The sequence below is a fragment of the Odocoileus virginianus genome, unplaced genomic scaffold, assembly GCF_023699985.2.
Source record: "Odocoileus virginianus isolate 20LAN1187 ecotype Illinois unplaced genomic scaffold, Ovbor_1.2 Unplaced_Contig_4, whole genome shotgun sequence".
Classification (NCBI taxonomy): domain Eukaryota; kingdom Metazoa; phylum Chordata; class Mammalia; order Artiodactyla; family Cervidae; genus Odocoileus; species Odocoileus virginianus.
The window spans coordinates 43,752-69,385 of NW_027224321.1; the positions used below are offsets into that span (position 1 = coordinate 43,752).

The 25,634-nt window shown below is 44.9% G+C and overlaps 1 protein-coding gene across 8 annotated transcripts in view; it reads left to right on the plus strand.

Annotated features, from left to right (window-relative positions):
• Positions 1–21,194: 21,194 nt before the first annotated feature.
• TRPM8 (transient receptor potential cation channel subfamily M member 8) overlaps positions 21,195–25,634 on the plus strand; it is an 86,490-nt gene continuing 82,050 nt past the window's right edge. For all 8 annotated transcript variants that reach the window (XR_011486310.1, XM_070463570.1, XM_020893850.2 and 5 more), the window contains exons 1-2: positions 21,195–21,311; positions 24,408–24,481. Coding sequence is in view for 7 of the 8 variants with exons in the window: in XM_070463570.1 (XP_070319671.1) it covers positions 21,195–21,311; positions 24,408–24,481 (191 nt within the window). In the remaining variant the exon portion in view is untranslated. The remainder of the gene's footprint in view (positions 21,312–24,407; positions 24,482–25,634) is intronic.

A 25,634-nucleotide genomic window follows, 5' to 3' on the forward strand; every position in this document is an offset into this window, starting at 1 on the left:
ACAGCCCTGACCTTTCTCTGCTTTTGATTTGGCCCACCTTGCCTCCCCGTGCCTCTGAGCTGAGTAACTCTGAGTGGGTTTGTGTGTGTGGGTGTGTGTTTGTGTGTGTGCATGTATCTGTGTGTGTGGATATGTGTCTGTGTCTGTGCATGTATCTATGAGTGTGTAGGTACGTATTTGTGTGCATGCATGTACCTATGAGTGTCTGGCATGTGTTTGTGTGTGTGCAGGAGCTGAGTAACCCTGAGTGTATGTGTGGGTACGTATTTGTGTGCGTGCATGTGTCTATGCGTGTGTAGATACGTGTTTGTGTGTGTGCATGTATCTATGATGACTGTGTAGGTACATATTTGTGCGTATGTGTGTATCTATGTGTGTGTAGGCATGTGTGTGCATGTATCTCTGTGTGTGGGCACATGTTTGTATGTATCTCTAAGCATGTATTTGTATGTGTACATGTACCCATGTGTGTGGAGATGTGTGTTTGTGTGTACGCATCTGCACATGTGCCTGTAACAGAGAGGTCAGACAGAGGGCTCCGGAACCATGCAGTCTGGATTACAAAGCTGGTCTGGCATTTGTTCATAATGTAATTTTGGCAAGTTGTCTAAGCCATCTGTGCCTCAGTTGCATTATCTGTAAAATGGGGTTGGTGGTAATAGTGGTGCCCCCCCCCTCCAGGTTTTCTGGGAGGTTCTATGACTTGGCACACATCAAGAATCAAGAAGTGTGCCTGACGCAGAACAGGTTCTCCATAAATATTAGCTGTTGTCTCAGGTGTACGCATGCACATAGTTGCAGAGCGAGTTTGTGATGGTAAATTTCAGGATTTAAATTTCTGGCAAAATCAGAAATTCATTGCTGAGTGACTGGTCCAGTGCTTTCCTACCCGAGATGCCACTGTCACAGAGTGGATCTAAGGAGGAAAGCTTAACTGAAAGCCTGTCCTCGGCTGTTGGATGGACTGCCTCACCGAAACTGATCAGAATCCCGACTCAGACACCAGTTTCTCCTGCAAGATTCTCCTTACTGGACTGAATTCATCATGTCCAGTCTTTTCCTTCAATGTGTTTGAATTTGCAGCCCCTAGCCTGGATCCTGGGCTTCCCTGGTGGCTCTGCTGGTAAAGAATCCGCCTGTATTGTAGAAGACCTGGGTTCGATCCCTGGGTTGGGACGATCCCCTGAAGAAGGGAAAGGCTATCCACTCCAGTATTCTGGCCTGGAGAATTCCATGGACTGTGTAGTCCATGGGGTCACAAAAGAGTCTGACACGACTGAGCGGCTTTCACTTTCACTTTTCAGCTGAGTTCCTGGCAGCCAGCCAATGCTAATTGGATGGATGGGACTTCTAGGGGTCAGCAAACTAGTGGTTGCTCTCACCTTAGAAAATGTCTTTCCCATCAGGTTACTTTGGGGACAAATATTTAGTTATCATTTGGGGTAGCTTGGCTATTTTTGATTCTGACTCTTGAACCCTTTTCCACTTAGGGACCACTCTGTGGGATGGTAATACTTCTAACCATCCTAATTGTCCACTGTTTGCATGTTCTTTTTTCCATTACACTTCATCACCCATAGCCATCATGCTTTTAAATAGCATTCAACCATCCTTTCTGTCTTTGGATGGGTTTCCCCTCCCCCAAAGGAGAAAGAAGAAGAAGCAGTTCCACTAATCCAAGTGGGCCTGGAATGCGTTTTTCTCCTCGCACCATTACCACATAAAAGTGGTCAGAAATCACTCAGAGAGTCTTTTGTCTTCTCAAGCAAAGTTTCAGTAATTTGGGTAAAAGGGAAGAAATGGGTTCTTATTGCCCAAAGCGCTAAAATGGGATGGAGAAAGGTCATATAGGCCAAATGGACCACCGTGCGTATTTTCAATATTCAAAGAGTTTCATTTCTTCTCACAGTTGGGAGCTGGAGCACACTCAGGCTGGAGGCAGGCCAAAAACATTTCCTCAAAAGACACTTTTCCATCTCACCACCCCATTTGCTTCGTCTATCGGAATTGCAGATTTCAAAGTGCACTTTCCTCCGTGGCTCTTTGAAAGAATCTACTTGAAGTCTCATAACCCATTTTCTGAGTTCTGTCCATCAGCGTCATGGACAAGCTTGTCTGACAGTCACGGAGTGTTTGTACATTGTGGTCAGCACACACACGGTGTGTAAGGAGCTTAATTCTCTCAGCATTGCTGGATGTTCACTGATTCTTTACTCTGTATCATGACCCCTGAGCTGAGAGCTTTACAGGGGGTGCTGGAGGGGAAGACGCTGAGTCAGGGAGGTCAGGGACCTTGTCCAAGGTTGCCCTGGAGCCTGGGCTTGAATCCAGGCCTGTCTTCCAGAGGTGGAGTGCTTGATGCTACAGTATTCTGTCTTATCCTGAGCATTCTTATAAAAGCCTCAGGAATGTTATCACAGTTTACATTTATGTTAGTGAATATCAAATACTTGCTCTCTGAGTCTGAATTGTTCTTGGTCCGTTTCACTTTGGTACCTCTCTCCTCTTCATCTCCATCTCTGTCTCTCTCAATCTTCATCCACATCTTCATCCTCATCTTCTCCATCTCTTTAACCTGTCCCTGTCTCTATTTTTATCTCCATTTCTATTTGTCTATAAAAACTCCTGTTCATTCTTGCATCTGGTCCCAGTGTTGCTTCTCACATGAACAGCGATGTGGCTGACATGGCAAAAGCATTGGAGAGCTTCATCTAGTCTCTCAGGTCTGGCGTAACGGAGGAGGGCTAGCCATGAGTGTGAGTTTTAAGCTCCTGCTTCTTATCAAATCACTCAGGAAAACTCTTATCTCTAAAGAGGTGTCAAGCCACACAGTTCCCTTGTCAGATCACCTACAATGGAAGTGGGAAGCAGTGAAATTTAAGTGGCCCAGGGCAAGTCAGGCTGAGGCTGGCCAGTGCTCAGACACCTTGAACTCATGGCTAGAACAGGAGCCCCCCAGTGGAGACCAGAGGAGCGACTGGTGTCTTAGTGGGCTGGCTACTTGTGATTCTGTCAGGGGAGCAGAATTTGGGGGGCTCGGGAGATGACTGAGGAGCACAAAATCCAGAGGGACCCCTTCTCCCCTAGGTAGAGATGGTTCCTGGGTTCACCTGAAGGACCATTTTCAGGTGGGCGGCACTTTATCCTGACCACTTTTCTGGTTCCTACCTTTCTCATGGCTGCTGGTCTTGGAGCTGACTGTGGTCCTGGCAGAAATCTGGTTCTTTCTGTTAAAGACGTAGCATCCTTGATCCTGACTTCTATCTGCTGAACCAGGATCTGCCGTTAACAAGATCCTCAGGCGGCTCACGTGCACACGGAAGTTTGAGGCAGGGCCGGGACTAGTTCAAGCAGATGGTCAGGGAAGGATGGTCTCATGAACTCGTGGGAAGTTGCAGGTGCAGCCTCTCTCTGAAGGGTGGACTCCTCGTGTAGTGCTCACACGGGTCCTCCTGCCCTGGGGCAGAGGCTGTGTCCTTGCAACCAGCTCCAGTGGAGCAAGCTCAGCCAGAGGGCGAGGCTGCCACGCACAGCTGAGCCCAGTCTTTGAGGGGAAGGATGTGGGAGAGCTGGCCCACGTGCCTGGAGAGGAGGCGGCCCCAGTGGACCTGGAAGTTGCGAGTTTAGAGAGGAAGCAGCTTGGGGAGATGGAAGGGAGCCAGGACAGGGCCCTTGCACACCTGCTGATGTCTGGGCTGTGTTTTATAGCCTCTGTTCATCTCCTATAGGAAGCCTCTGTACCAGGGGTGGGGACCGCGGAGGAGGACAGGACAGCCCTGCTTTGAAGATGGGTTCTTTTGGGGACACAACTGGCCGAGACATCTCTCCCATGACCCATGGGGTCTGCAGTAGCTCAGAGTCAGTATATGGTATATATTGTGTATACACTGCACATAGTATGTGCGGCCATTTACTATATTATACTGTACATATGGGCTTCCCTGATAGCTCAGTTGGTAAAGAATCTGCCTGCAATGCAGGAGACCCTGGTTCGATTCCTGGGTCGGGAAGATCCCCTGGAGAAGGGATAGGCTACCCACTCCAATATTCTTGGGCTTCCCTTGTGGCTCAGCTGGTAAAGAATCCGCCTGCAATGTGGGAGACCTGGGTTTGATCCCTGGGTTGGGAAGATCCCCTGGAGAAGGGAAAGGCTACCCACTCCAGTATTCTGGCCTGGAGAATTCTATGGACTAGTTCATGGGGTCGCAAACAGTTGGACACGACAGAGCGACTTTCACTCACTCACTTACTCATACTGTATATATAGTATTTATGTAAGGTAGATACATATATAATATATAATATATATATATAGTATATATAGCATATAGTAAGGAGACAGCCGGTATAGCAGAAAGAACCCTAGCTCTGGGTGAAAAGTGCGTATGTTGACCTTTTTCTACCCTTGTAGACAAGGAGCCTTGGGGGTGATGTTGGGGGTCCCCCAGGGAGTGTGACCGCTCCTCTGTGTGGTGGCCCAGCTCCCTGTCCCCGGACAGCACTTTCCACGACACCCACTGGCCATGCTCGGCCTTGTTCAGCTGACTGCATTTCAACTGCTGGCACTTGTTTCTTCAGAGCTGTGTTCGTCGAACTCCGTCACACCTGAGAAATATCAGATTCCTGGTTCAGCAGGTCTCGGGAGGGGCATGGATGTCGTTTCCTAGCTGAGGCCCTGAAAGGCTGATGCAGGAGGTCATGGGTCACAAAGGGAAACATGGGCGGAATCATGCTGGGGCTCGCCTTCCTGCCTCCGTGGGCGCTTGGAGACAGAAAAAGGCGCCTGCCTTGTCTGCAAAGAGCTGCCGAGCTGAGTGGACAAAAGAAGTCAGAGGGGGAAAGGGTGTTAACATGGTTAGTGCCTCCATCGTGGCCATCCTTCCAAAATTCCCCCCAAATCCTGGCACAGCCTGAGTTGCAAGTGTTAGGATCCCCCGTGGTGGAGAAGGAGCTGGCAGTCGGGGGTTAAGTTGCTTTCTCGAGCTCCCACAGTTAGCAAAAGCTCAGAGCCAAATTCATTCAATATTTTGTGTGTGTGTGTGTATGTATTCACCTGAATAGTCAGGGAACTTTCACCTATTTTATTTAGGTTTTCATTTATTCAAATTCCAACCAGAAGCTAAATACAATTGGAAACTGGTAAGCACTAAGTTTTACTCCAAAGGAGTAGGATCATTCAGATTTACTCCAATAAAAGTAGGCAAGCCTTAAGCAAAGCTTTTCTTCATTTAAAAGAAAAATAAAATAGAGAAAAAACAAAACAAGAACCATACAGTAGTCTTTCCTCATGTTCATTGCACAAAATGAGTTCTGCTTTTAGAACCTTGACACTCAATGGTGTTTTTTTTTCCTCCCCGCACAATTTAAGATCCCAACTTTAATAACTTTTCTATGTAAAAAAAACCCCTAAGTTTTCCTTTAGGGCGGTGTAAAAACCAGTATTTCTGCACAAATTGCCAGAAATGTTTTTCTTTATAATAAAAATCTCTTCTTTTCAAAACCAAAAAACAAAAACCAGGAAAGTCCTCTGCCTATTATGGTTCCTGCAGATATGAATATATTGCTCAATTTCATAACCACTTAGCTACTTCAGACTCCAGATCTGCTTTAACATGTGTAATTGTACCCATACTTGGCAGAATACTCTTTTGTAACAGCAACTTGGGGGAAAAGATCTGGAAATAAAATACATACATTTATGAGTACCAGGAAACAAACATGACCTAGTAAGTAATATATGAAGCAAGACTGCCTACAATGAGATACTTTTTCATTCAACATTAAAAAAAATTATTTTTCATTGACATAAGAAATCATTCCATTCAGTTCAGTTCAGTCGCTCAGTCATGTCCGACCGCGACCCCATGGACTGCAGCATGCCAGGCCTCCCTGTCCATCACCAACTCCCAAGCTTACTCAAACTCATGTCCATTTAGTTGGTGATGCCATCCAACTGTCTCATCCTCTGTCATCCCCTTCTCCTTCTGCCTTCAATCTTTCTCCCTAGGTATGTTTTAAACCCCAGATGTAATTGTACACTCTGTTTTGTAAGTCACACCAATTACTTGGCAGCGTGTATATATATATATATATATATATATATTTAGAGATTTTTTTATGTGGACCATTTTAAAAGTCTTTATTGAATTTGCTACAATATTGCTTCTGTTATATGTTTTGGTTTTTAGCCTCAAGGCATGTGGGATCTTAGCTCTCCAACCAGGGCTCCAACCAGCACTCCCTGTGTTGGGAGGTGAAGTCTTAACTGGACCATCAGGGAAGTGCTGGCAAAGCAACACGTATTTTGAAACTTTCCCTGCAAACACAGCTCCAAATCCCCATGTGCAACGGCACTACGATGGTTCACCCGAGGAGCGCCTCCTCCTTCCCCCGTCTCTCCACCTCCCCCAGCTCAGTGCTCACCCCCCTCTGTTCTCAGCATTCCTTCTGCAGCCTCGGGTCACTGCTCCGCCACCTTTGACAAGGGTTATTCCTCCACAGCAGAGCAGTATGCAGTTGGTACTTCAGTCTCAGTTTTCTTAGCTTTCTAGCCTTTTTCAGTTCACAGCTTGATTTTCAGACTAAACGTTAGGCTCTGCTTTCCAATTCCTTTGCATCTCTAAAAATACCTGGAAAGATGCTGTGCAGATTGCAGTCTAAGGACAGAGAGGACCAGATCCATGGTCTTGCCTATATGTGCGTGTACATGGGTTGTATGTTGGGAAGGAAATTGTGGGGGTTAAGGGTGTGAGAGTTTTTAGTCCTAGGGTCCACATTTGCGGCAACTTTGAGATTTCTCTGACTCTCTCTCTGCTTCTGGCTAGATCTTTTCTTACTTGGGTCCTCATTCAGATGTGACCCCAATGTTCGCAGTTTTCCACAGTCCCCACCCTTCCCTATTGCTTCACACTAGGTCACTTTATTCATTTTCATTACCTGTCTGACCCTTGGAGTATTTGTGGCCTTATCTTAAGCTTTTTCTTAAAGATTTTCTTTGTCAACAGAGTTTCCTCCCTGAATTGAATAAGCTTTCTCTAGGAGTTACCACTATAATTAATTATGTCATATCTTTCCTTTCACATCTTGATCAAACACTTCTGTCTTTACAAAATTGCCTCTTGGCTTCCATTATATTTAATCACTAGCCTCTTGGCATTCATTTGACCCTTTAATCAAATTTTAAATTATACCATCCTATTTCTACTTACCTGAAATGTATACTTCATATATGACTACATAACAGAATCACTCAGTTGGTAAAGAATTCACCTGCAATGCGGGAGACCTGGGTTCGACCCCTTGGTTGGGAAGATCCCCCGGAGAAGAGAAAGACAACCCACTCCTGTATTCTGGCCTGGAGAATGCCATGGACTGTAGTCTATGGGGTTGCAAAGAGTCAGCCATGACTGAGAGGCTTTCACTTCACTTTTCAAGGAACATTAACTATAACAAAAGTTTAAATGATGCTTGTGGTACATCATTTAAATAAAATGACTGAAAATTGTCCACCACTGATTATTATTTTATCTCTCCTAGTTTAGTTTTCACAAAGACAAAGTATAGTTTAAAGGGGGCATGGAAATAAGAATAAATTAATAAATCCAACCTTGCTGAGTTTAAAAAAAAATCATTTATTTATTTGACTGTTGTGGCATGCAAGTGTGGCATGTGGGATCTAGTTCTGTGACCAGAGACTGAACCCAGGCCCCCTGCATGGAGAGCAGGGATTCTTAACCACTGGGCTGGCTGGGAAGCCCCTGGCCTTGCTGAGATCTCTTGTGACTTGCACCTCAGCCCTGCCAGCCATCCCAATACTGAATATATGTTGATGTGGAGAAAGTTAACAAAACTGACGAAAATACATGTGTTAAATTTCCTCTACTTAAGAAATTTTCTTAATCAATAGCTTTTAATCTTTTAATTAATCTTGTTATGACTTTCCATAATGAGCGTTTCCTATTTCATTTGTGGTTTTTAAAATGTGTCATAATTGTAGAAATTCAGCTTTAGTTTGTTTAATACTATGATACAACTGGCAAGCCAAGAGTGGGGATTTGGTATTCTGCTTTATGAGCATTTAAAATACTCTGTTCTGTGAATATGCATTCTTTACTCAGAGTCAGTGGCTTACACTGTCATTGTATTTGGTGCCTGGAGTTTTTTTTTTGTTCCTCCTCTTAAAAGAACCTCAGAGAAGAGGGTGGGGCTGAGAAGGCTCAAGTTATAAAAAGCCTCTTCCTTTTGCAAGCTTATCAGAGGAGCAGGATCCTTGGAGAAAAGCAAATCCTGCCTGATAAACTTCCACGGGTAAGTTACCAACTTTTGCTTTTCATCTTTCCATAAGTGTTGCAATTGTGTAACTTGTAGAATTGATGTGAGTTTAGTGTCTCTGAGGAAGACACCCTTTGTTTTTTCTATGAAGGTAAGAAACTAAAGGAAGATGAAATTGGAAATTTCTCAAAGATCTGTGTGGATAAGCAAAATGCTAGTGCACAGGTGTCTTTAGTCTTATTTGGGTTTATTTAGAAATGTAGAAATCTGTGCTAGATTTTTGAGTGATTTAAAATAGATCTGCAGTTTTTTCCCTCTGATCGGCAGAGTCAGAAATGTCCTCAGATGAATTTTACTAAAAAGTCAGCATCTTACGTCTGCAACTGACTACCTTAACCAAGCCTGTGTTTCCAAACCTATTGGGAGCTAAACAGGTTGTTCTTATTTTTTTTTTATGACTTTAATTTTTTAAACTTTTTATTTTGTATTGGAATATAGCTTATTAAGAATGTTGTGATAGTTTCAGGTGAACGGGGAAGGGACTCAGCCGTACATATACCTGTATCCATTCTCCCCTGAACTCCCTTCCCATCCAGCCTGCCTTATAACATTGAGCAGAGTTCTCTGTGATATACGACAGGTCCTTAAAACAGGTTGTTCTTAAATCTAGACTATGGTGACATATAAATGAACATTCAGAAAGTATGCATTCGGATGGTCAATGGTCTTGATAATAAAAGGAGAAAGGTATATTTGAGTTACTTTTACACACTGTGGTTCCTTTAGTTTTTTTTTTCAGCTTCTGAAACATGCTCATTGCTTGTATCATTTAGAAGCAAGAAAGAAACTCTGAGGAGTTGGATGAATAATTAAAGGTTTTATTTCTATTTAATTTTGAAGCCATTATTGCTAATGCTGACTTTTTCAGTGTAAAGATTCTTAAGCAGAAAGTAAGAAAATGGTTATTCCTCAAGTCTGTTCTATATGTATGCCTACAAATATGCTTATTATGGTAGGAGTTTTAGCTTGTCAGTATCATAGAGGATAAAGAAATTTCTTCCAAGTTTAGGGCTTTGGATGTACAATTCTTCAAAATTTGGAACAAAGTTGCTATCATCCATTATTAATTTTTTTCGGTTTTGCCTAAGAACTGATGTGATTCTTGGCATCACATCAGACAATAGAGTTCCAGGCACCACAGGGACCCTCTGCCTTTCTCCTTCAAGCATCTTCTGCTGCCCTGTCCTGCCTCCTGTCTCTTTCCTATTATCTTTGGTTCAGGATACGTGGGGATTTCCCTGATGGCTCAGATGGTAAAGAATCCTCCTGCAATGCAGGAGATGCGGGTTCAGTCCCTGGGTGGGGAAGATCCCCTGGAGAAGGGAATGGTTACCCACTCCAGTATTCTGGCCTGGACAGAGGAGACTGGCAGGCTACAGTCCATGGGGTCTCATAAGAGTCGGACACGACTGAGCAACTAACACTTTTACTTCACTTCACATGGGACTGATGACTTTAGGAGCACCATTGGCTTCTGCCATTTCCCCAGTTTTTAGCCATCTATTCAAATCTCAAAAAAATATGGTCAACAGAGGCAATTAGAAAAGCAGGACGATTCCCGTAACCAAACAAATCTCAGTTCTTCTCTAAGGGAGAATGAGATGTGGAGACAAAGGTGTGCACAGACCTTGCAGGTCACTGTGACTTTTGCAGGCATCGCTGTAGCGCTTTTGCCAAAATGAGAATTAGGAAGATTTCTCTGGATGGTGTCATTTATATCTGAACCCTCTGCAAGTGTCGCACTCATCATTACAATGAATAATTGATGGGAGTGCAGAGTGGAGATGGCTGGGGTTTGGTATGGGGCCTTTTGGAACATTTTCATCAGAACATGAACAATTTGCTTCCTGTCTCATTCAGGGTTAGTAAGGAGACTTCTTATTTATTCTTCTTTTTCTTTCTGATTTTTTAGAAATCATAGAGAGACTTAGAACTTGAAAATGGCATCTTAGAACTGGTTTGGACTTGGTGATAGGCAGGCTGAAACACAATTTTTAAAACCAAAAGCCTTCCATGAGTTAGAACAATAACATAGCAAGTTGATTTTTGTTTTTGTTTTGGACTCACAGGACGAAAAAGTATTCTGTTGTTGATGGGTGACCACTTGAAATTTCTAGACTATATCATGAGTCTCAGCCATAAAAATAATGTCAACCTACTCCCCTCAATCAACAAAACAAGGTTTTTAATTCTTTAAATTTTGATAGTGTGTTGATACAGTAAATATAACAATCTTTTCTTTCCTAAGGGCTTAGTAAAGTGGCAAAAGGAGCTTAAACTTTAAGGATTAGACTCTCAGGCCAGGCTGCTTGGTTTGAACGTTGTAAACCCTGTTTATCAGCTGTGTGGCTTTGGGGAATTTACTTTACATCTCTGTGCCTTGGTTTCCTCATTCATTTAAGAGGGAAAATAATAATCCATATAATTCATGGGAGGATTAGAAAAGTTGACACACGTGAAGAGTGTAGCATAGTGCCTGGCACATAAGCAGCTTTACATAAGACAAAGCTGTTATTTATTCCTAGCTTGATAAAGATATATGTGTCATATGCTGTCAGGACAAATCGTGTTGTTTATAAACTCAACTTGCAACCACAAAAGAACACTCAGCCAAAGTTTTCTTGAGAATAATTTTATTTTTTGCTAGTCAAAGATTCTTTTGTTTTCTAAAATTTTGGTACCATTATTTCATTGAGTCATATACTCAGAATATTTTCATTTTAACATGCAACCAATATAAAAATTATAAATGCCATGTTTCACATTATTTTCTTTTCATTTTAAATCTTCAAAATACACTGTGTATTATACACTTATAGTGTATCTGTTATACCAGTCGCATGTCACATGCTTACCAGGCTCGAGTGCTTGAGCCTGCTGGACTGGACAACTCAGGTCTAGAACCTGTGCTTCTTAGCAATGTAGTGTTTAGTAGTAGCTTCCAGACAGAAATACTAGGATTATTGTTTGTAACAATGTTATAACTGACCATAGAACTTTACAAAATTAAGGGCTGGAACAGGATGAAGAGAGAAGCATTACTGGATTTCTTAATTCCAGACTATTTCCAGAGGTAAGAATCTCTTACTTAGGCTTCTCCACGTCTTGCTCCAAATAGCCCCTCTCCCCTTTCCTTTTTTTTTTTTTATGTGTGTGAATGAAGATGGCAGAAGGTGGATGAATACTAATATTGATAAGTGTTCACTTTTGCACCCAAGGCTTATGAATCTAGGTTTCTCTAAATACAGACTGAGGGCTTCCCTGATGGTTCAGTGGTAAAGAATCTGCCTCCCAATGCAGGAGATGTGGTTTGATCCCTGGATCGGGAAGACCCTCTGGAGGAGAAAATGGCAACCCATTGCAATGTTCTTGCCTGGAAAATCCCATGGACAGAGGACCCTGGTCGGCTACCGTTCACAGGGTGGCAAAAGATTCAGACACAACTGAGTGACTCAACAACAAAATACAGACTGAATACAGAACACGTGACCTCCTCTTAAGTGTCCAGTCCATTACATGCTTGTGCCTGAAAAAGATTCCAGTACAAGCTTTGGAAAAAACCTGATTGGTGTTATTTGTTGCCTCCTGGCTAAGCTGAGTGGTTCTGTAGCAGCCTCAGCAGCATCAGGAAACATGTTGGAGTTGCTGAATCTGCATCCCACCCCAAGCCTGTGGGGTCCCTGTGTGTTGGGGGGCGGCCCACAAGTCTGAGTTTGAGTGAGGCCCCCAGTGGTTTGCTGCCCAGTCATTATGTGTTTCCACGTGGGAAATTGAAGAAAGTGGGCAGTGGTTAGCACAGAGCTGCCGTCCTGATGTGGATGGTAAGCAATATCTTCACTATCTATGGTAAAGTTGGAAACCATAAATGCTGGTTCAGAATCCACTGTGACTTTAATTGTCACTGAGGTAACTTTCTTGGTGGCTATTAGGACTCCATTAATTTAATAAGACTCATCTGCAATCTGAGAATAAGGACCATAAGTAAAAATAATTGAGATATTAATGAAAACAAGAAAGATTTTACATTATTCAACAAGTAACAAGGAGATCAAACCAGTCAATCCTAAAGGAAATCAACCCTGAATATTCATTGGAAGGACTGATGCTGAAGCTGAAGCTCCAATACTTTGGCCACCTGATGCAAAGAGCTGACTCATTGGAAAAGACCCTGATGCTGGGAAAGATTGAGGGCAGGAGGAGAAGGGGATGACAGAGGATGAGATGGTTGGATGGCATCACTGACTCAATGGACATGAGTTTGAGCAAGCTCAGGGAGACAATGAAGGACAGGGAAGCCTGGTGTGCTATAATCCATGGGGTTGCAAAGAGTCAGACATGACTGAGTGACAGAACAAGGAGTAAGTCCTAAATCTGGCCAAACTCTCAGATATTTCTATACTGGAGCCATCATTTGTCCCCACTACAGAATTACTTGCACTGAATTTTACCTTAGTGATACATCTTCCACTGGCATTCAGGACTTTATACTAGACGGCCACACAGTTTGGTGCTGTAGGTATTACAGGGTTATGTCAAGATGTCTCCTATCGTGTGGCTCAGTGTTCTTTTTACGCAGGTTTATTTCTTTTAACTTATTATTTTGAGATAATAACAGACTCAGAGTAGCCTACCACTCAGAGTCAAATGGCTGCCTCTGAGACTCTCTTAAATTGTAGTTTGGAAACTGTCACTGCTTCTGCACATGCTAAGAGTCAAATTGCTGCCTTTCATACATACTCAAATATGTATGAAACAGTCACATAGGATTATCCATTTGAAATTGAAAAGATAGTACAGAGAGATCCCAGGTCACCTTCACCAGGTTCCCCACAAAGGTAACATCACACAGAACCAGAGTATAATATCAAAACCAGGGAACCGACAATGGTATCCTCCGCAGACTTTATTTATTCAGATTTCTCTCATTTGCATGCGCAGTGTGTGCCTGCGTGCTTAGTCGTGTCTGACTCTTTGTGGCCCCATGGGCTGTAACCTGCCAGGCTCCTCTGTCCGTGGGAAAAGCCAGGCAAGAATACTGGACTGGGTTGCCACTTCCTACTCCAGGGGATCTTCCCAGCCTGGGGATCGAACCCAAGTCTCCTGCATTGGCAGGTGGATTCTTTGCCACTGCACCACCTAGGAAGCAGGTGTAGAGTGTTATGCAATTTTAGCATGAGTAGATTTGTGTAACCACCACCATAATCACGTTGTGGAACTGTTATACTGTTACTGCTAGAAAAATCCTCCACGTGCTGCCGCTTCACAGTCTGGCCGTCTGCCCCATCCCACCCAAACTGCAGGAGCTGTTTGTACACTGGACTCTGGATCAGGGAATATGGGTTTGATCTTGCTTTATGGACTCCGTGAAACGTGAAACTGACTGTGTTCCCTTGCTTTGGTCCCTTGCAATTAGGTTGCAATATCTAGCCATGCCCCGCAAGCAGGCTTTCCATGTGCAGCAAGAGCCCTTCACCTTACTAGTTTTCCTCTCATTTTAATCTCTGCTCACATCTTTCTCTTTGGTTCCTTGGTATTCAATAATATCTTAGGAATTTCTTCAAATATTTGTGCACTGAGATAGAATACAAAAAACTTAATGGGCACCCCCCCCACCAAGTTCCACCATATCTTCTCCATTTATTCTTTAAACTCATCACTCCCTTCAAAACCCACTTCTTGAACTGCTGCAAGTTGCGTGGGTGCCTTCCAACCTCCTCCTCCATTCCTGAGGGTGATATCTGCTGCATTCACATTTGTATTGGCTGAGGATACAATCGCCACATCACAGTCTTTCCCCTCCACACAATACACATATTGCCACAGCCTCTAGCTTACAGTCTCGGAGAAGTTTAATGCTAGCCCAACTTCCTCCCGTCTGTAATTTACTTTTTTCCTGCTCTATTGCTTATATATGCAATGCTTTTTGTTATCTTGAATGCTATAGCCAGTAACAAACTTAATTAGAGGAAGAGACAGAGGGAAATTTCAGATACTGAGGTGGATTTCTGGACAGATTTAAAACCTTTGAGGTTTGTTCACAATGTCTTTTTTTAGATGTAGGGCTTTCCTTTCACTGGACAATTTTCACTTAACAGTCTTTACATTGTGAAGTTCAACCAGAGTCTAAAGCCTGTAAAGTTTCCAAGAACATCTGAGATTTAGTTTGTACATGTATCTGGGTCATTTTTAAAGCTACTGTCACCTTTAATTCAAGAAAATTCATTGTCCTGAATATTTTTAAAAGTCAAAAATCAAGACATCCTTAATAAAGTTTCAAATTTAGACATTAAAATGTATATGAAAGTACAAAGAACACAAACCATTCCTAACATCCATACATACCAAAGAAATTTTCTGTTTTACCTGCTTGTATGGCTTTATCTTTATTTTTATCCTTAAATAATTTCACTGGGTACCTTTAAGGCTATTAATTTTGCCTGGCATGAGACTTTTTTTTTTTTATAATATTGAAGACTCAGTTGGCAACCCACTCCAGTATTCTTGCTTGGAAAATTCCATGGACGGGGGAGCCTGGTGGGCTACAGTCCATGTGGTCCCAAACAGTCGGACATGACTGAACGACTTCAGTTTCAGTTCTTTCCCTACTCCAGGGGAGAAGATTTATCCTATTGACTTTTGCTACGTCTGCTGTGTGGAACTTTTTCTTCTCTCCTTTTTTTAAGCAACTGATTATCAATTTATTAAAAAGGTTGATTTAGACATTGGCAATGGCGGCTTCCACCTGACTTCTGGCTCAGTCTTGATGGAAGGGATCTGCTTGACAATCTCAGGACTGTGTGGGCCTACGAGTCACTTGTGGATCCTCATCTGGAATCGATCCCAAGTCTTAGAACCTTCACCACAAGGAGTTTTCCTTGTAGTTATTCTCAGAGTCTTGGTAGGCATCCGAACTGGTCCTTTCACTTTGAGATTCTTTTCCTTCCCGCCTCTGATCAGGTCAGCACATACCTTCTCCAGAGACTTCACATTGAAGCTGGTGAGGGTGAGGAATTGAGGAATTGAGATCTGGGCTTCCTGGTGGCTCAGTGGTAAAGAATCCACCCACAGTGCAGGAGATGTGAGTTCGGTCCCTGTGTTGGGAAGATCCCCTGGAGAAGGGAATGGCAACCCTTTCCAGCATTCTTGCCAGGGAAATCCCATGGATGGAGGAGCCTCGTGGGCTCATGGAGTCCATGGAGTCACTGAGAGTCGGACACAGCTGAGCACGCACGCTTGGTGTGTTTATTTTAATTCCTCTTGACATTATATATTTCGTTATTGAAGAAAAGTACATCTTTCATTTCTTGCCTGAACTTTTGGTAAAGAATCTGCCTGCAATGCAGGAGACCCCAGTTCAATTCCTGGGTTGGGAAGATCCCCTGGAGAAGGGATAGGCTACCCACTCCAGTATTCTTGGGCTTCCCTTGTGGCTCAGCTGGTAAAGAATCCACCTGCAATGTGGGAGACCTGGGTTTGATCCCTGGGTTCAGAAGATCCCCTGGAGAAGGGAAAGGCTACCCACTCCAGTATTCTGGCCTGGAGAATCCCATGGACTGTGTAGTCCATGGGGTCACAAAGAGTCGGATTCGATTTGCACTTTAACTTTTGAAATCCTGGCCTGTGTTATGAAGCTAGTGCTTTCCTGATGCATTGGCCAACCCTACAATTTTTTAAGAAGTAGAGTAATAGAGTAAACCGCATGGGTGATTTACATGAGATCCACCTTATCAGACATCATATCCACATTAAGGGCATGCATGGTGTCAATTCACTGGTGGAGTCTTACTTGGGGGGGTCCCCCCGGGGGGCTGGTTAGTCCATGTCAGGTGCTATCATTTTCCTGACTCCATTTTCCTACTCCTCAGTGAGAATTTCATTAATTTAGAGAACTGCGCTCAGAGAAAGCAAAAAGATAGCCCTAGGCTTGAAACTCATGCTTGACAACATTATACTCCACAGCCCTCCAAGCAGTGAACTGTCTCTTTCATGTGGATACCAAATATCTCATTTAAACATCTCACTTCTGATCCAGAGAAAGTAATATCCAAGAGATGACTTTGGCTAGGCTTTAAGACCATGAGTTATGTATTATGCTTATGTCATGTTCTGTTGTGTCATATTACACTTTAGGAGTTACATGATCATGTATTCCAAGACGTATGTGAAACTCCAACCCCTAAGTGTTGGGGTTTTGGGGAATCAGCCCATCACCTTTAACTTCTGGAGCTTGGTAAACCATTTACAAACTCACTTCTCCTCAAGTAAAGTAGTTCTTTCTTCTCCATTCCAAGAGACGGAAGCCGCAGACATCTCCTGGCTGCCTGTGTGGTTGGGTGACCAGGAGCAAGTGTGCAGCCAAGCCCCAGAGCAGATGTGCCCAGATGCTTTTGGGCAGCACAAAGCCTTCCCCAGAGGGAGCCTGTTAGGAAGGACCCTGAAGATACAAATCTGAAGGAGCAGCACTCTTCCCACAGCTGTGGGGAGGGGCCCTTGAGCCCCTCACAACCGGGAAGCCCCAAGCTCCACCTTTGAGACCACTACTCTAAACTTGACTTTTTAAACAACTCTCTAGAGTTCCACAGTGTGCAATGTCACAGGCGTGCATGTCTCCAGCCAGCCTCTCGTCTGGGGCGGACTTGGCATTTCTTCTCTGGAGTATGTGTCAGACAGTCCAGTTGAGACCAAGGACCTGGGGCCGTAGGAAGTCAGTGTAATGTCCAGGAATGATTTCAAAGAATACAATGCGAGAGGGAAAGAAAAAGACCCCCAAGTTTTCATCAGCATTTATTATGTTATTCTCAACTCTCTTTTCCTTTCATCTTCGATTTATCCTTTATCCTCAGTGATCAGTTTAATGCTGATAGTCTTACTGCTCCCAGCTACCCCACAAAGTCCTACTCTGTGCTCTATACGGTCATAACTGTTTCTCTCTCTCTGCTAGTTTTCATCCCCCAGGATTTAAACATGATCATGCCCCTTGGGAGTTAACAGGTCAGCCTGTACCCTCCCCTCCCCTGAAGCTACCCCCACCCATGTGCTCTTGTGGATGGAGAGGTCTGTCCTATGGTCCTCAGTCTCTCACCCCTACTTACTGAAACGCTATCACTAAGGTCATCGGTTATCTTTGCCTTACCCAGTCTCTAGAAACGTTTCCTGTTTATTAAAGATGTTTTCAGGGTTACATAAGGAATACATTTAATTTTGCCAAATATAAAACGTGAAAGGATAATGTTAAAATCACTCAGTCCCACCCACACGCATAGCAGTGGTTACCATCTTGGTGCATCTACTTCCACGTGCCTTATACACGTCACATGTAACGACGGTACAGCTCCTTCTTCCATAGTTGCCCTTCCTGAAGGAGCATTGTGTGTTGGCTATTGTTGTTGCTGTTCAGTCACTCAGTGGTGTCGGACTCTGCGACCACATGGACTGCAGCACCCCAGGCTTCGCTGTCCTTCACTGTCTCCCAGAGTTTGCTCAAACTCATGTCCTTTGAATCGGTGATGCCATCCAACCTTCTCATCCTCTGTCATCCCCTTCTCCTCCTGCCTTCACCTTTATAGGGAAGCCGAGAGGGTGAAAGACCCACTAAAGGTCACAGGGTGAGTGGTTGAACCCAAGCTGACTGTCTCTCTAAGGTCAGAGCTCCTGACCACTGGGATTTCTTGCCTCCTGCTTTTCTTCTGCTCACAATAAATCTTATTAATTTTTCCGTGTCATTAAAATACACCTCATTCATGGTACCATCTTCTTAGTCCTTCTGCATGTAATGTTCTCCTATTGTTGGAACTTTAGGTCATTTCTAATTTTTTCTATGAAATGAAAATCTTCTAAGTATACCCTTTAATGTCTTTCTGATGACTTCTTTTATCTAGAATTCTCCAAAGCACCAAGGGAAATATTTGAACTTTTGCTACATTGTTGCCACACAGGTTTGCAGGCTGGAAAATGATTTTTACCTCCCCAGGCCCCCCAGCCATATGAGAGAGTTTGCACTAAGTTCTTTTCAACATCAAATGCTGTCATCTGAGACTGTCTGCCCTGGATGCTTCCTTGTCACTGGAGGTTTGTTGTTTTTATTCCTAGGAAGGCATAGCATATGTTTGTGTTTATTAGTGACTTGTGTTTCCCTGTTTGATGGCTTTGGATTCTTTCACCCATTTTTCTACAGAGTTCTGTATTGTTCGACCTAGTGGTATGACTTTATGACTTTTCCTTAGTATTTGATGCATTAACTGGTTTCTCCCTGGTGTGGCTTTCACTTTCTCCTCCTCGTGGTTGTCATTTTGCTTTTCTAGTTCACCCCCTTTCAGGGGTGGACGACCTTCTTTCCAAGGATCCTGGGGGTCCTTGTAGACCCTCTTCTCTCCTCTCCAGACCTCCCTAGAAGCCCTTGGTCCTTGACCCTATGTCCCTTCTCCTAATACACCTTTCACACCCAAGCCTTAACTCCCAACTGTGTTTAGGAGATGGATAAATGGTATAGCTGGGATACCTGGCAAGTGAGGCAGTGTGAAGCTCGTCCAGACTCATAATTAGTCAACTAGAATATCAGCTGACCTCAGAAAACCAATTAGTAACTAACATGGAATAAAGGCCCCTGAAATGTCAGAACAGGACTGCTTCCTGCCCTTTTTACACAGCCTTCCCATTTCTTATTTGAACTGTGATTAAAAAGCAAAAATAGACATTTTCCGCTGCAATGAAATCAGCAGTTTTTTCATTGCGAACAAATGAATCACTTGCTGACCGTTGGTGCCCTACTTAGAAGCCATTTGCTGCTGTATGGGAATCGCAGTAAATCCCTGGCAGGATTGATTTGTGGTTTTACAATAATGTATGTAAAGTACCAATTAATACTCCGAGTCTCTCTGTGAAAGGCCTGGAGAGAGAAGTAAAAGAGGCGCTTGTTCTTTTAAACAGCCTGGCCTGAGGGTTCTCAGCGGGCTTTAAAGAGGCCTCCCATCTCTGTGGCACGGGAGGGTTTTGAGGCTGGGACAGGCGATCTGGGAGGAGGAGCCAGGCTGAGAGGTCAGGAGCTGAGTGTCTGAGCCGTGGCTCTCAGCCTTTCCACGTGCAGGGGTTGTGGACGGTGAGGCGGAAGTAATTTGCAAACTAAAGGAGGATTTGGGGGCGAGGGGGAGTGTTATATAATTGCTGGTGTATTTCATCTATCTGGGTGTTAATACATTCTGCTTCGGGCTCTGTGCCAGGCCCTGGGAATGCAGTTGCTGTTCAGTTGCTCAGTCCTGTACGACTGCGAGCCGATGGACGCTGCATGCCAGACTCCTCTGTCCTCCAGGAACTCCTGGAATTTGCCCAAATTCATGTCCATTGAGTCAGTGACACTGTTTAACCATCTTATCCTCTGTCGCCCCCTTCTCCTCCTGCCTTCAATCTTTCCCAGCATCAAGGTCTTGTAAATGAGTGGGATCTTCATGGCCAGAGTACTGGAGCTTCGGCTTCAGCATCAGTCCTTCCAATGAATATTCAGGGTTGATCTCCTTTAGGATGGACTGGTTTGATCTCCTTGATGAACAGATAGATCTGGTTTTAGTCTTAAGTAGACAGACAGAGGGCCAAACAGATCATGAAACATATCAGGGTACTCATGTCTTGGTGGAGAGTAGGCGGTGCTTCCAGAATAGGCCACTGGGGGGCCTGTGCCAGCCTGGGAATCATTGGTACCTCCCTGAAGAGATGGTGCATAAGGTTGGGAGGATGAGCAGGAGATAACCAGCTGGGTGTCAGGGGAGTTGGGGAAGAGGGATGCAGACAGACCATGGGACCCACATGGCAAAGTCGGGGCCCAGTGAGGAGCCTGGACCAGAAGGGAGAGGGAGGTGAGTAAGGTCAGGCTGAGGTACCTGGGTCTGGGGGGCAGCTGTGGGCCACAGGAAGAGCTAGAGAGGGGTGAAGGGGTGGGACTGCCCCTTGGATGTGGTGATGACAGAGGCGAGGGTGGTGGGGGGAGAGGTCATGGGCAGCTGGGGGAGCTTGGTCCTAGGAGCAGACAGAGGATCGGGGTGTGGGCAGAGGGGAGTGTAGGAGAAGGATGATGCCATTGTTCTAGGAATCCCATGTTTGCTGTGTCTGCTCGGCCACCACCCAGGGATGTGGTGTAGCTGTTGGTGGATAAAGGTCTGAGATAACGTTCGGGAGACAAGAGGGACAGGTTGCTCCTGAACCTGGGATGGGAGACTCAGATCCCCAGAAGAGCAGGGGGCATCCTGGGGGCATCTCCATGGCAACCGAGGCTTCTATGATAGCCCCAGCTTATGGCCTGCTCCTGGAGCCTGGGAGGAATTTATCAGGGTCCCCTGGGACCCGTGTGCCGGCTCCAGGTGTCAGGATGACCGGGAGCTCACTGGTCCTTGGGGCCCACTGCCCTGTCTATCAAAGTCCTCCTCCCCCTTCCTGTGACTGGATCAGGGCAGGCGTCCTCTCTCCTGCCTGCCAGCTGGTCTTCTAGCTGCAAGCCGCTGGTTACAGCTCTCTCCAAATCCATCTGCATGAAAGGAGCCATCCTTCACCGCTTGTGTGGTGGTCAGGGATGCTGGATCCCACCCCCCAGACAAGAGGGCACACCCGGAGGGCCCTGCCCAGGCGGGAGGGGCCAGGGAAAGCGTGGGGAGGGACTGAACTCAGGCTGGGTCCCGGAGGAGAGAAGTGAAGAGGGCAGAGGCCGGGGACAATTACCCTGTGAGGGGGGCCGGGGTGGGCGTGGGTAGGGACGGGGCTCTGGGGCAGCAGTCGGCGAGAGGGGAGGGGCTCGGGGAGGGCACTGCGGTAAAGCCTTCAGCGAAGCCTGCCCACGTTGGTGACCCCATCTTCCCCCCTCCCCTTTGTCCACAGAAGAGATGTCGTTCAAGGGCGCACGGCTCAGCATGAGGAGCAGAAGGAACGGCACGCCGGACAGCACTCGGACCTTGTACTCCAGCACGTCCCGCAGCACCGACGTGTCCTCCGCGGAGAGCGTGAGTTAACCGCGCCCCCTCCAACACGCAGCTAAGGTTCTTTGCGGACGTACTCCTCCTTTCTGGTGAAGACTCCGTCTGCAGTGCAGGAGACCTGGGTTCGATCCCTGGGTTGGAAAGATCCCCTGGAGAAGGGAAAGGCTACCCACTCCAGTATTCTGGCCTGGAGAATTCCATGGGCTTACAGTCCATGGGATCGCAAAGAGTCGGACACAACTGAGTGACTTTCACTTCACTCCTTTAAGAAGATCATGTCTCATCTCATTCATGTCTGTGTTTTCTTTTCTGTGTTGTTTGTCAAGCATTCCTGTTTTAAAGATTGTAACTGTAACCTTACGTTGTTAAAGAATGCATTTGTTTTGGGCCTTTAAAAAACAGATTTTATTGAGGTGTAGTTGATTGACAATGTGTTAATTTTTGCTGTACAGCAGAGTGATTCACTTAACACACACACACATATATGCATCTTCTTCATATTCTTTTTCATTGTGGTTTATTACGGGATATTGCATATAACTCTCTGTACTATACAAGAAGACCTTGTTGTTTATTCATTCAAGAGTGAACCTATTAGCTGACTTATATAACATTTTCAATACTGCACTTTAAAAAAATATTTAGTTTTAATTGAATGATAATAGTTTTACAATATTGTGTTGGTTTGTGCCATACATCAGCATGAATCAGCCATGGATAGACACACATTCTCTCCCTCTTGAACCTCCATCCCACCTCCCACCAGATCCTTCCCCTCTAGGTTGTCACAGAGCATCAGCTTGAGCTCCCTGAGTCACACAGCAAATTCCCACTGGCTATTTTATATATGGTATCTATTTTACATATTTTACACATTGTAGTGAATTACCATACTATGAATATTTATTTTTATGGTTTAATGCTTGGTGTTCTTGCTTCCAGCCCTGTGGGTTCACCTTAGAAGTGAGTTTTGAAGTCCTTTTGTTTAATTTCGTGGCTGGTGGCTCATTCTGCGTCTGCATTTGTTCTGGCTGTAGCTTCTAGCCCTTCTTGGTACCTGTCTCACCTCTCGTCATTCTGTGTCCCTGCACACGGAGTTGCTGCTTCGGACTTGGGGTGGGGAGGGGTGAGTGGGCAGAAGGCTCCTCTCTTTACCTGTGTGAAGTAGACTTAAAACTAGTGAAGAGCTAGAAAAAATGATGAGGATGAAAGGACATCACAGGGCTTCAAAACTTTTTCATTCAGAGGATGTAAGATTTATTTTTGCTTTCTACATTTTTATCATCAATATTGGTAGAAAAGAACCTACAAACATAAATTCCCAGCCTAAGGAAAAACAATACAACTAACACTCTTGCACCCATCACCAGCACTTTTCAGGAGACTCCCATGTGACCCCGTGTCAAAGCCCTCCACGCTGTCCTGAATTTTGTGTTCCCCGTTCCTTGCTTTTAGTCGTAAGCTTATGGTCTGAGTATATGTGCGTCAACAGTGGGTGGCCCCGTTTTGTCTGTTTTGACACTCGTGGAGTCCCACAGTCAGTGCTCCTTCGTGGATTCGCTTTCTGGCCAGCTGACCTGTGTTTGTGGTTCCTCCGAGTGGCCAGGTGTAGTGGCGTTGGTTCAGTCCTGCTGGACTGGGCTTCCTCACGCGCTCCTTTGTCCAGCCTAAGGGGGATGAACATTTGGGTTTCCGATCTTGCTATTAGGAGCAGGGCCATTCTGAACCTTCCTAGATGTGTGAGGTGGTCCCTGGAGAAGGTTCTCTGGGTTGAGGCCGCTGGGTAAAGGTGAACACCTCTCCCTAGTGGGAATTGGGGTTAAGACACAGGATTTATGGCGAAATATCATTTAAAGGGCCAGGTAAAGGGGGCATGTGGTTCCCATTCTCTGATGTCTCAGAATGTACAGTAGCGGGCACCAGATGGCTGGGGGAGGCTGCTGAAGGCACGGTGGACCTTTTCCCAGGACAGAGACTGTCCCCTCCCTTTTTGTGGTGGCACCGCTGTGGGGGATGAGGAGTCAGGCTTGGCTTGGGTGCAAAGACAGGAGGAAAACGCATAGGACACTGTCTGAGAACTGTGGGTGCCCGGCGACCTGACAGAAGTGGGTTTGGAGTGCCAGCCCCACCTCCACGGGGCAAGACAGTCCCCTAAAGCTGCCAGCCCTGTGCCAGGCATCTGAGCATGCAGGCCATTCCCAGGACACAGGGACTATTTCGAGGGAACAGCGGTGGCCAGTTTCCCAGAGCTGAGCCAATTTGCTCACCACCCACAGTGGGTCTGAGGCCCCCTGTCGGGCCCTTCCCAGGCCTTTGGATCCAATGCTCTCTTAATTTTTCCGGTCTGGTGCATGTGTCGTGGGACATCATTGTGGTTTCCCTTCACGTTTGCCTCATTCCCAAGGAGGCTGAGCTCCTCACCTATTTATGGCTTCTGTATCCTCTTTTATTTAATGCCTGTTCACGTCTCCTGCTGTTTTCCCCTGACGTTATCTGTCTTATTCTTGGGGTCTCATTGTCTTTTATATATTCTATTTACCAAGCCTGTGGTGATCAATACATGTTGCAAATATCTTTTCCCATTCTGAGGAGTATATGTATTTTCAAAGTAGTTTTCAACCTTTGCCAATTGATTTGCTTCTGTCACCTAAAGGGAAGTTTTCCATCACGTGTCAGAATTACGTCCTGGATATGCCTGACCACCTGCCCGTGGGGGGACAAATGCAAGTCTGAAAAGAGCATTTGCACTTTATCATCTTTGGAAAAGCAAGCATTAGAGGAATGGGAATCTGCAGTAATACATTATTTATGCTAAGCTACCAACAGATCCTTATTTTCCCCCAGTTGCTTTAGAGTTGAAAAAACATACTTCTTGTGTGTGACATTTATTACAAGATCATGCCAAGTAACTGTTAGAAAAATTTACATTTAGTTTTAAAAATTTAAACATATGCCTCTTTTTTAAAGGTCTGTGTACTCTAAAGGCGTGATGGGATGCTGGGTGCTACTGATCTGCAGTGAATCCTTAAACCCTTTGAAATAAGTTTAGTTCACTCATGAAGAGCAGCAGGGGTGAAGTGCAAATTAGTGATGTGCTCTTCCCATGTTCTCTCTCCAAAGGACTTGGTGAATTTCATTGAAGCAAATTTTAAGAAACGGGAGTGTGTCTTCTTTACCAAAGATTCCAAGGCCACGTAAGTACCTCTTTTGCCTCCGATTTTGCTAGTATGTTCAAAGATAAATTATTAACAACCATGACAGCAGACTAGTTCATTATTCAGGTTATTTGCATCTTGCAGTTCTCAGAAATGGTGTGCAAGCAGGAAGAATTTGGCAAGCAGCTTGTCCCTAGAGAGGCATCATTTCATATTTTAAGCTTTGGCAGGAGTGGGTGAAGGTTCCAAGATAGGCTGTCGCTCTCTTGGTGTTCCCGTGAGCCTGGGAGCCCACCCAGGTGGCCGTGGCAATGAACCTTGTTATTTTATAGCTGTTGGCAGGCAACGGCAGGCATGCGCACACGTGGCAATCTGACTGGCTCCTGTCTGGCTGTTGACTGTGGCTTCTCTTGTCTGATTGGGTGTTCATCTATGCTGAGTCTCCCTGGAACATCCAGGCTGAGTCACAAAAGCCTTGGGGAGCAACCCCCAGGGGGGTCCTCCGTGAATGTTACCTAATGGGCCAGTGATAAGTGGACTGACTGATGATGTTTCCCAAGGAAGGTGCCCTGGGCTCTAATGAAGAGATTTTAGTCCTCTCTTTCTCTCATATGTTCCTCTCTGCTCCCTCTCTTTTGCCTACTGGCGATAGGAGACAGTCTAGCTATTAATTCTATAAATTGTAGTATAGTCGATTTATAATGTTGCATTTTTTTCTTCTGTATAGCAAAGTGATCCAGTTATACACACATATATATTCTTTTTAAAAATATTCTTTTCCATTATGGTTTATCATTTATTGCTGTTGTTTAGTTGCTAAGTCATGTCTAACTCTTTTGCGACCCCATGGACTGTAGCCTGCCAGGCTGCTCTGTCCATGGGATTTTCCAGGCAAGAATACTGGAGTGAGTTGCCATTTCCTTCTCCTGGGGATCTCCCTGACCCACGGATCAAACCTGCATCTCCTGCATTGCAGGCCAGTTCTTAACCATCTGAGTCACAAGGGAAGCCCAGCAATGTGACCCTGGGTAAAGCACTGAGCCTTTCCAGGCCTCACTTGACTTGTCAGTCAAATGATAAAAGCTACCTTGCAGGGCAGTTGTAGAATTCGTGATCAAGTATGTAAAGTTCCCTGATACAGTCAATGCTCAATAAATATTTGTTGAATGAATGAATGAATCCAAATGTTATT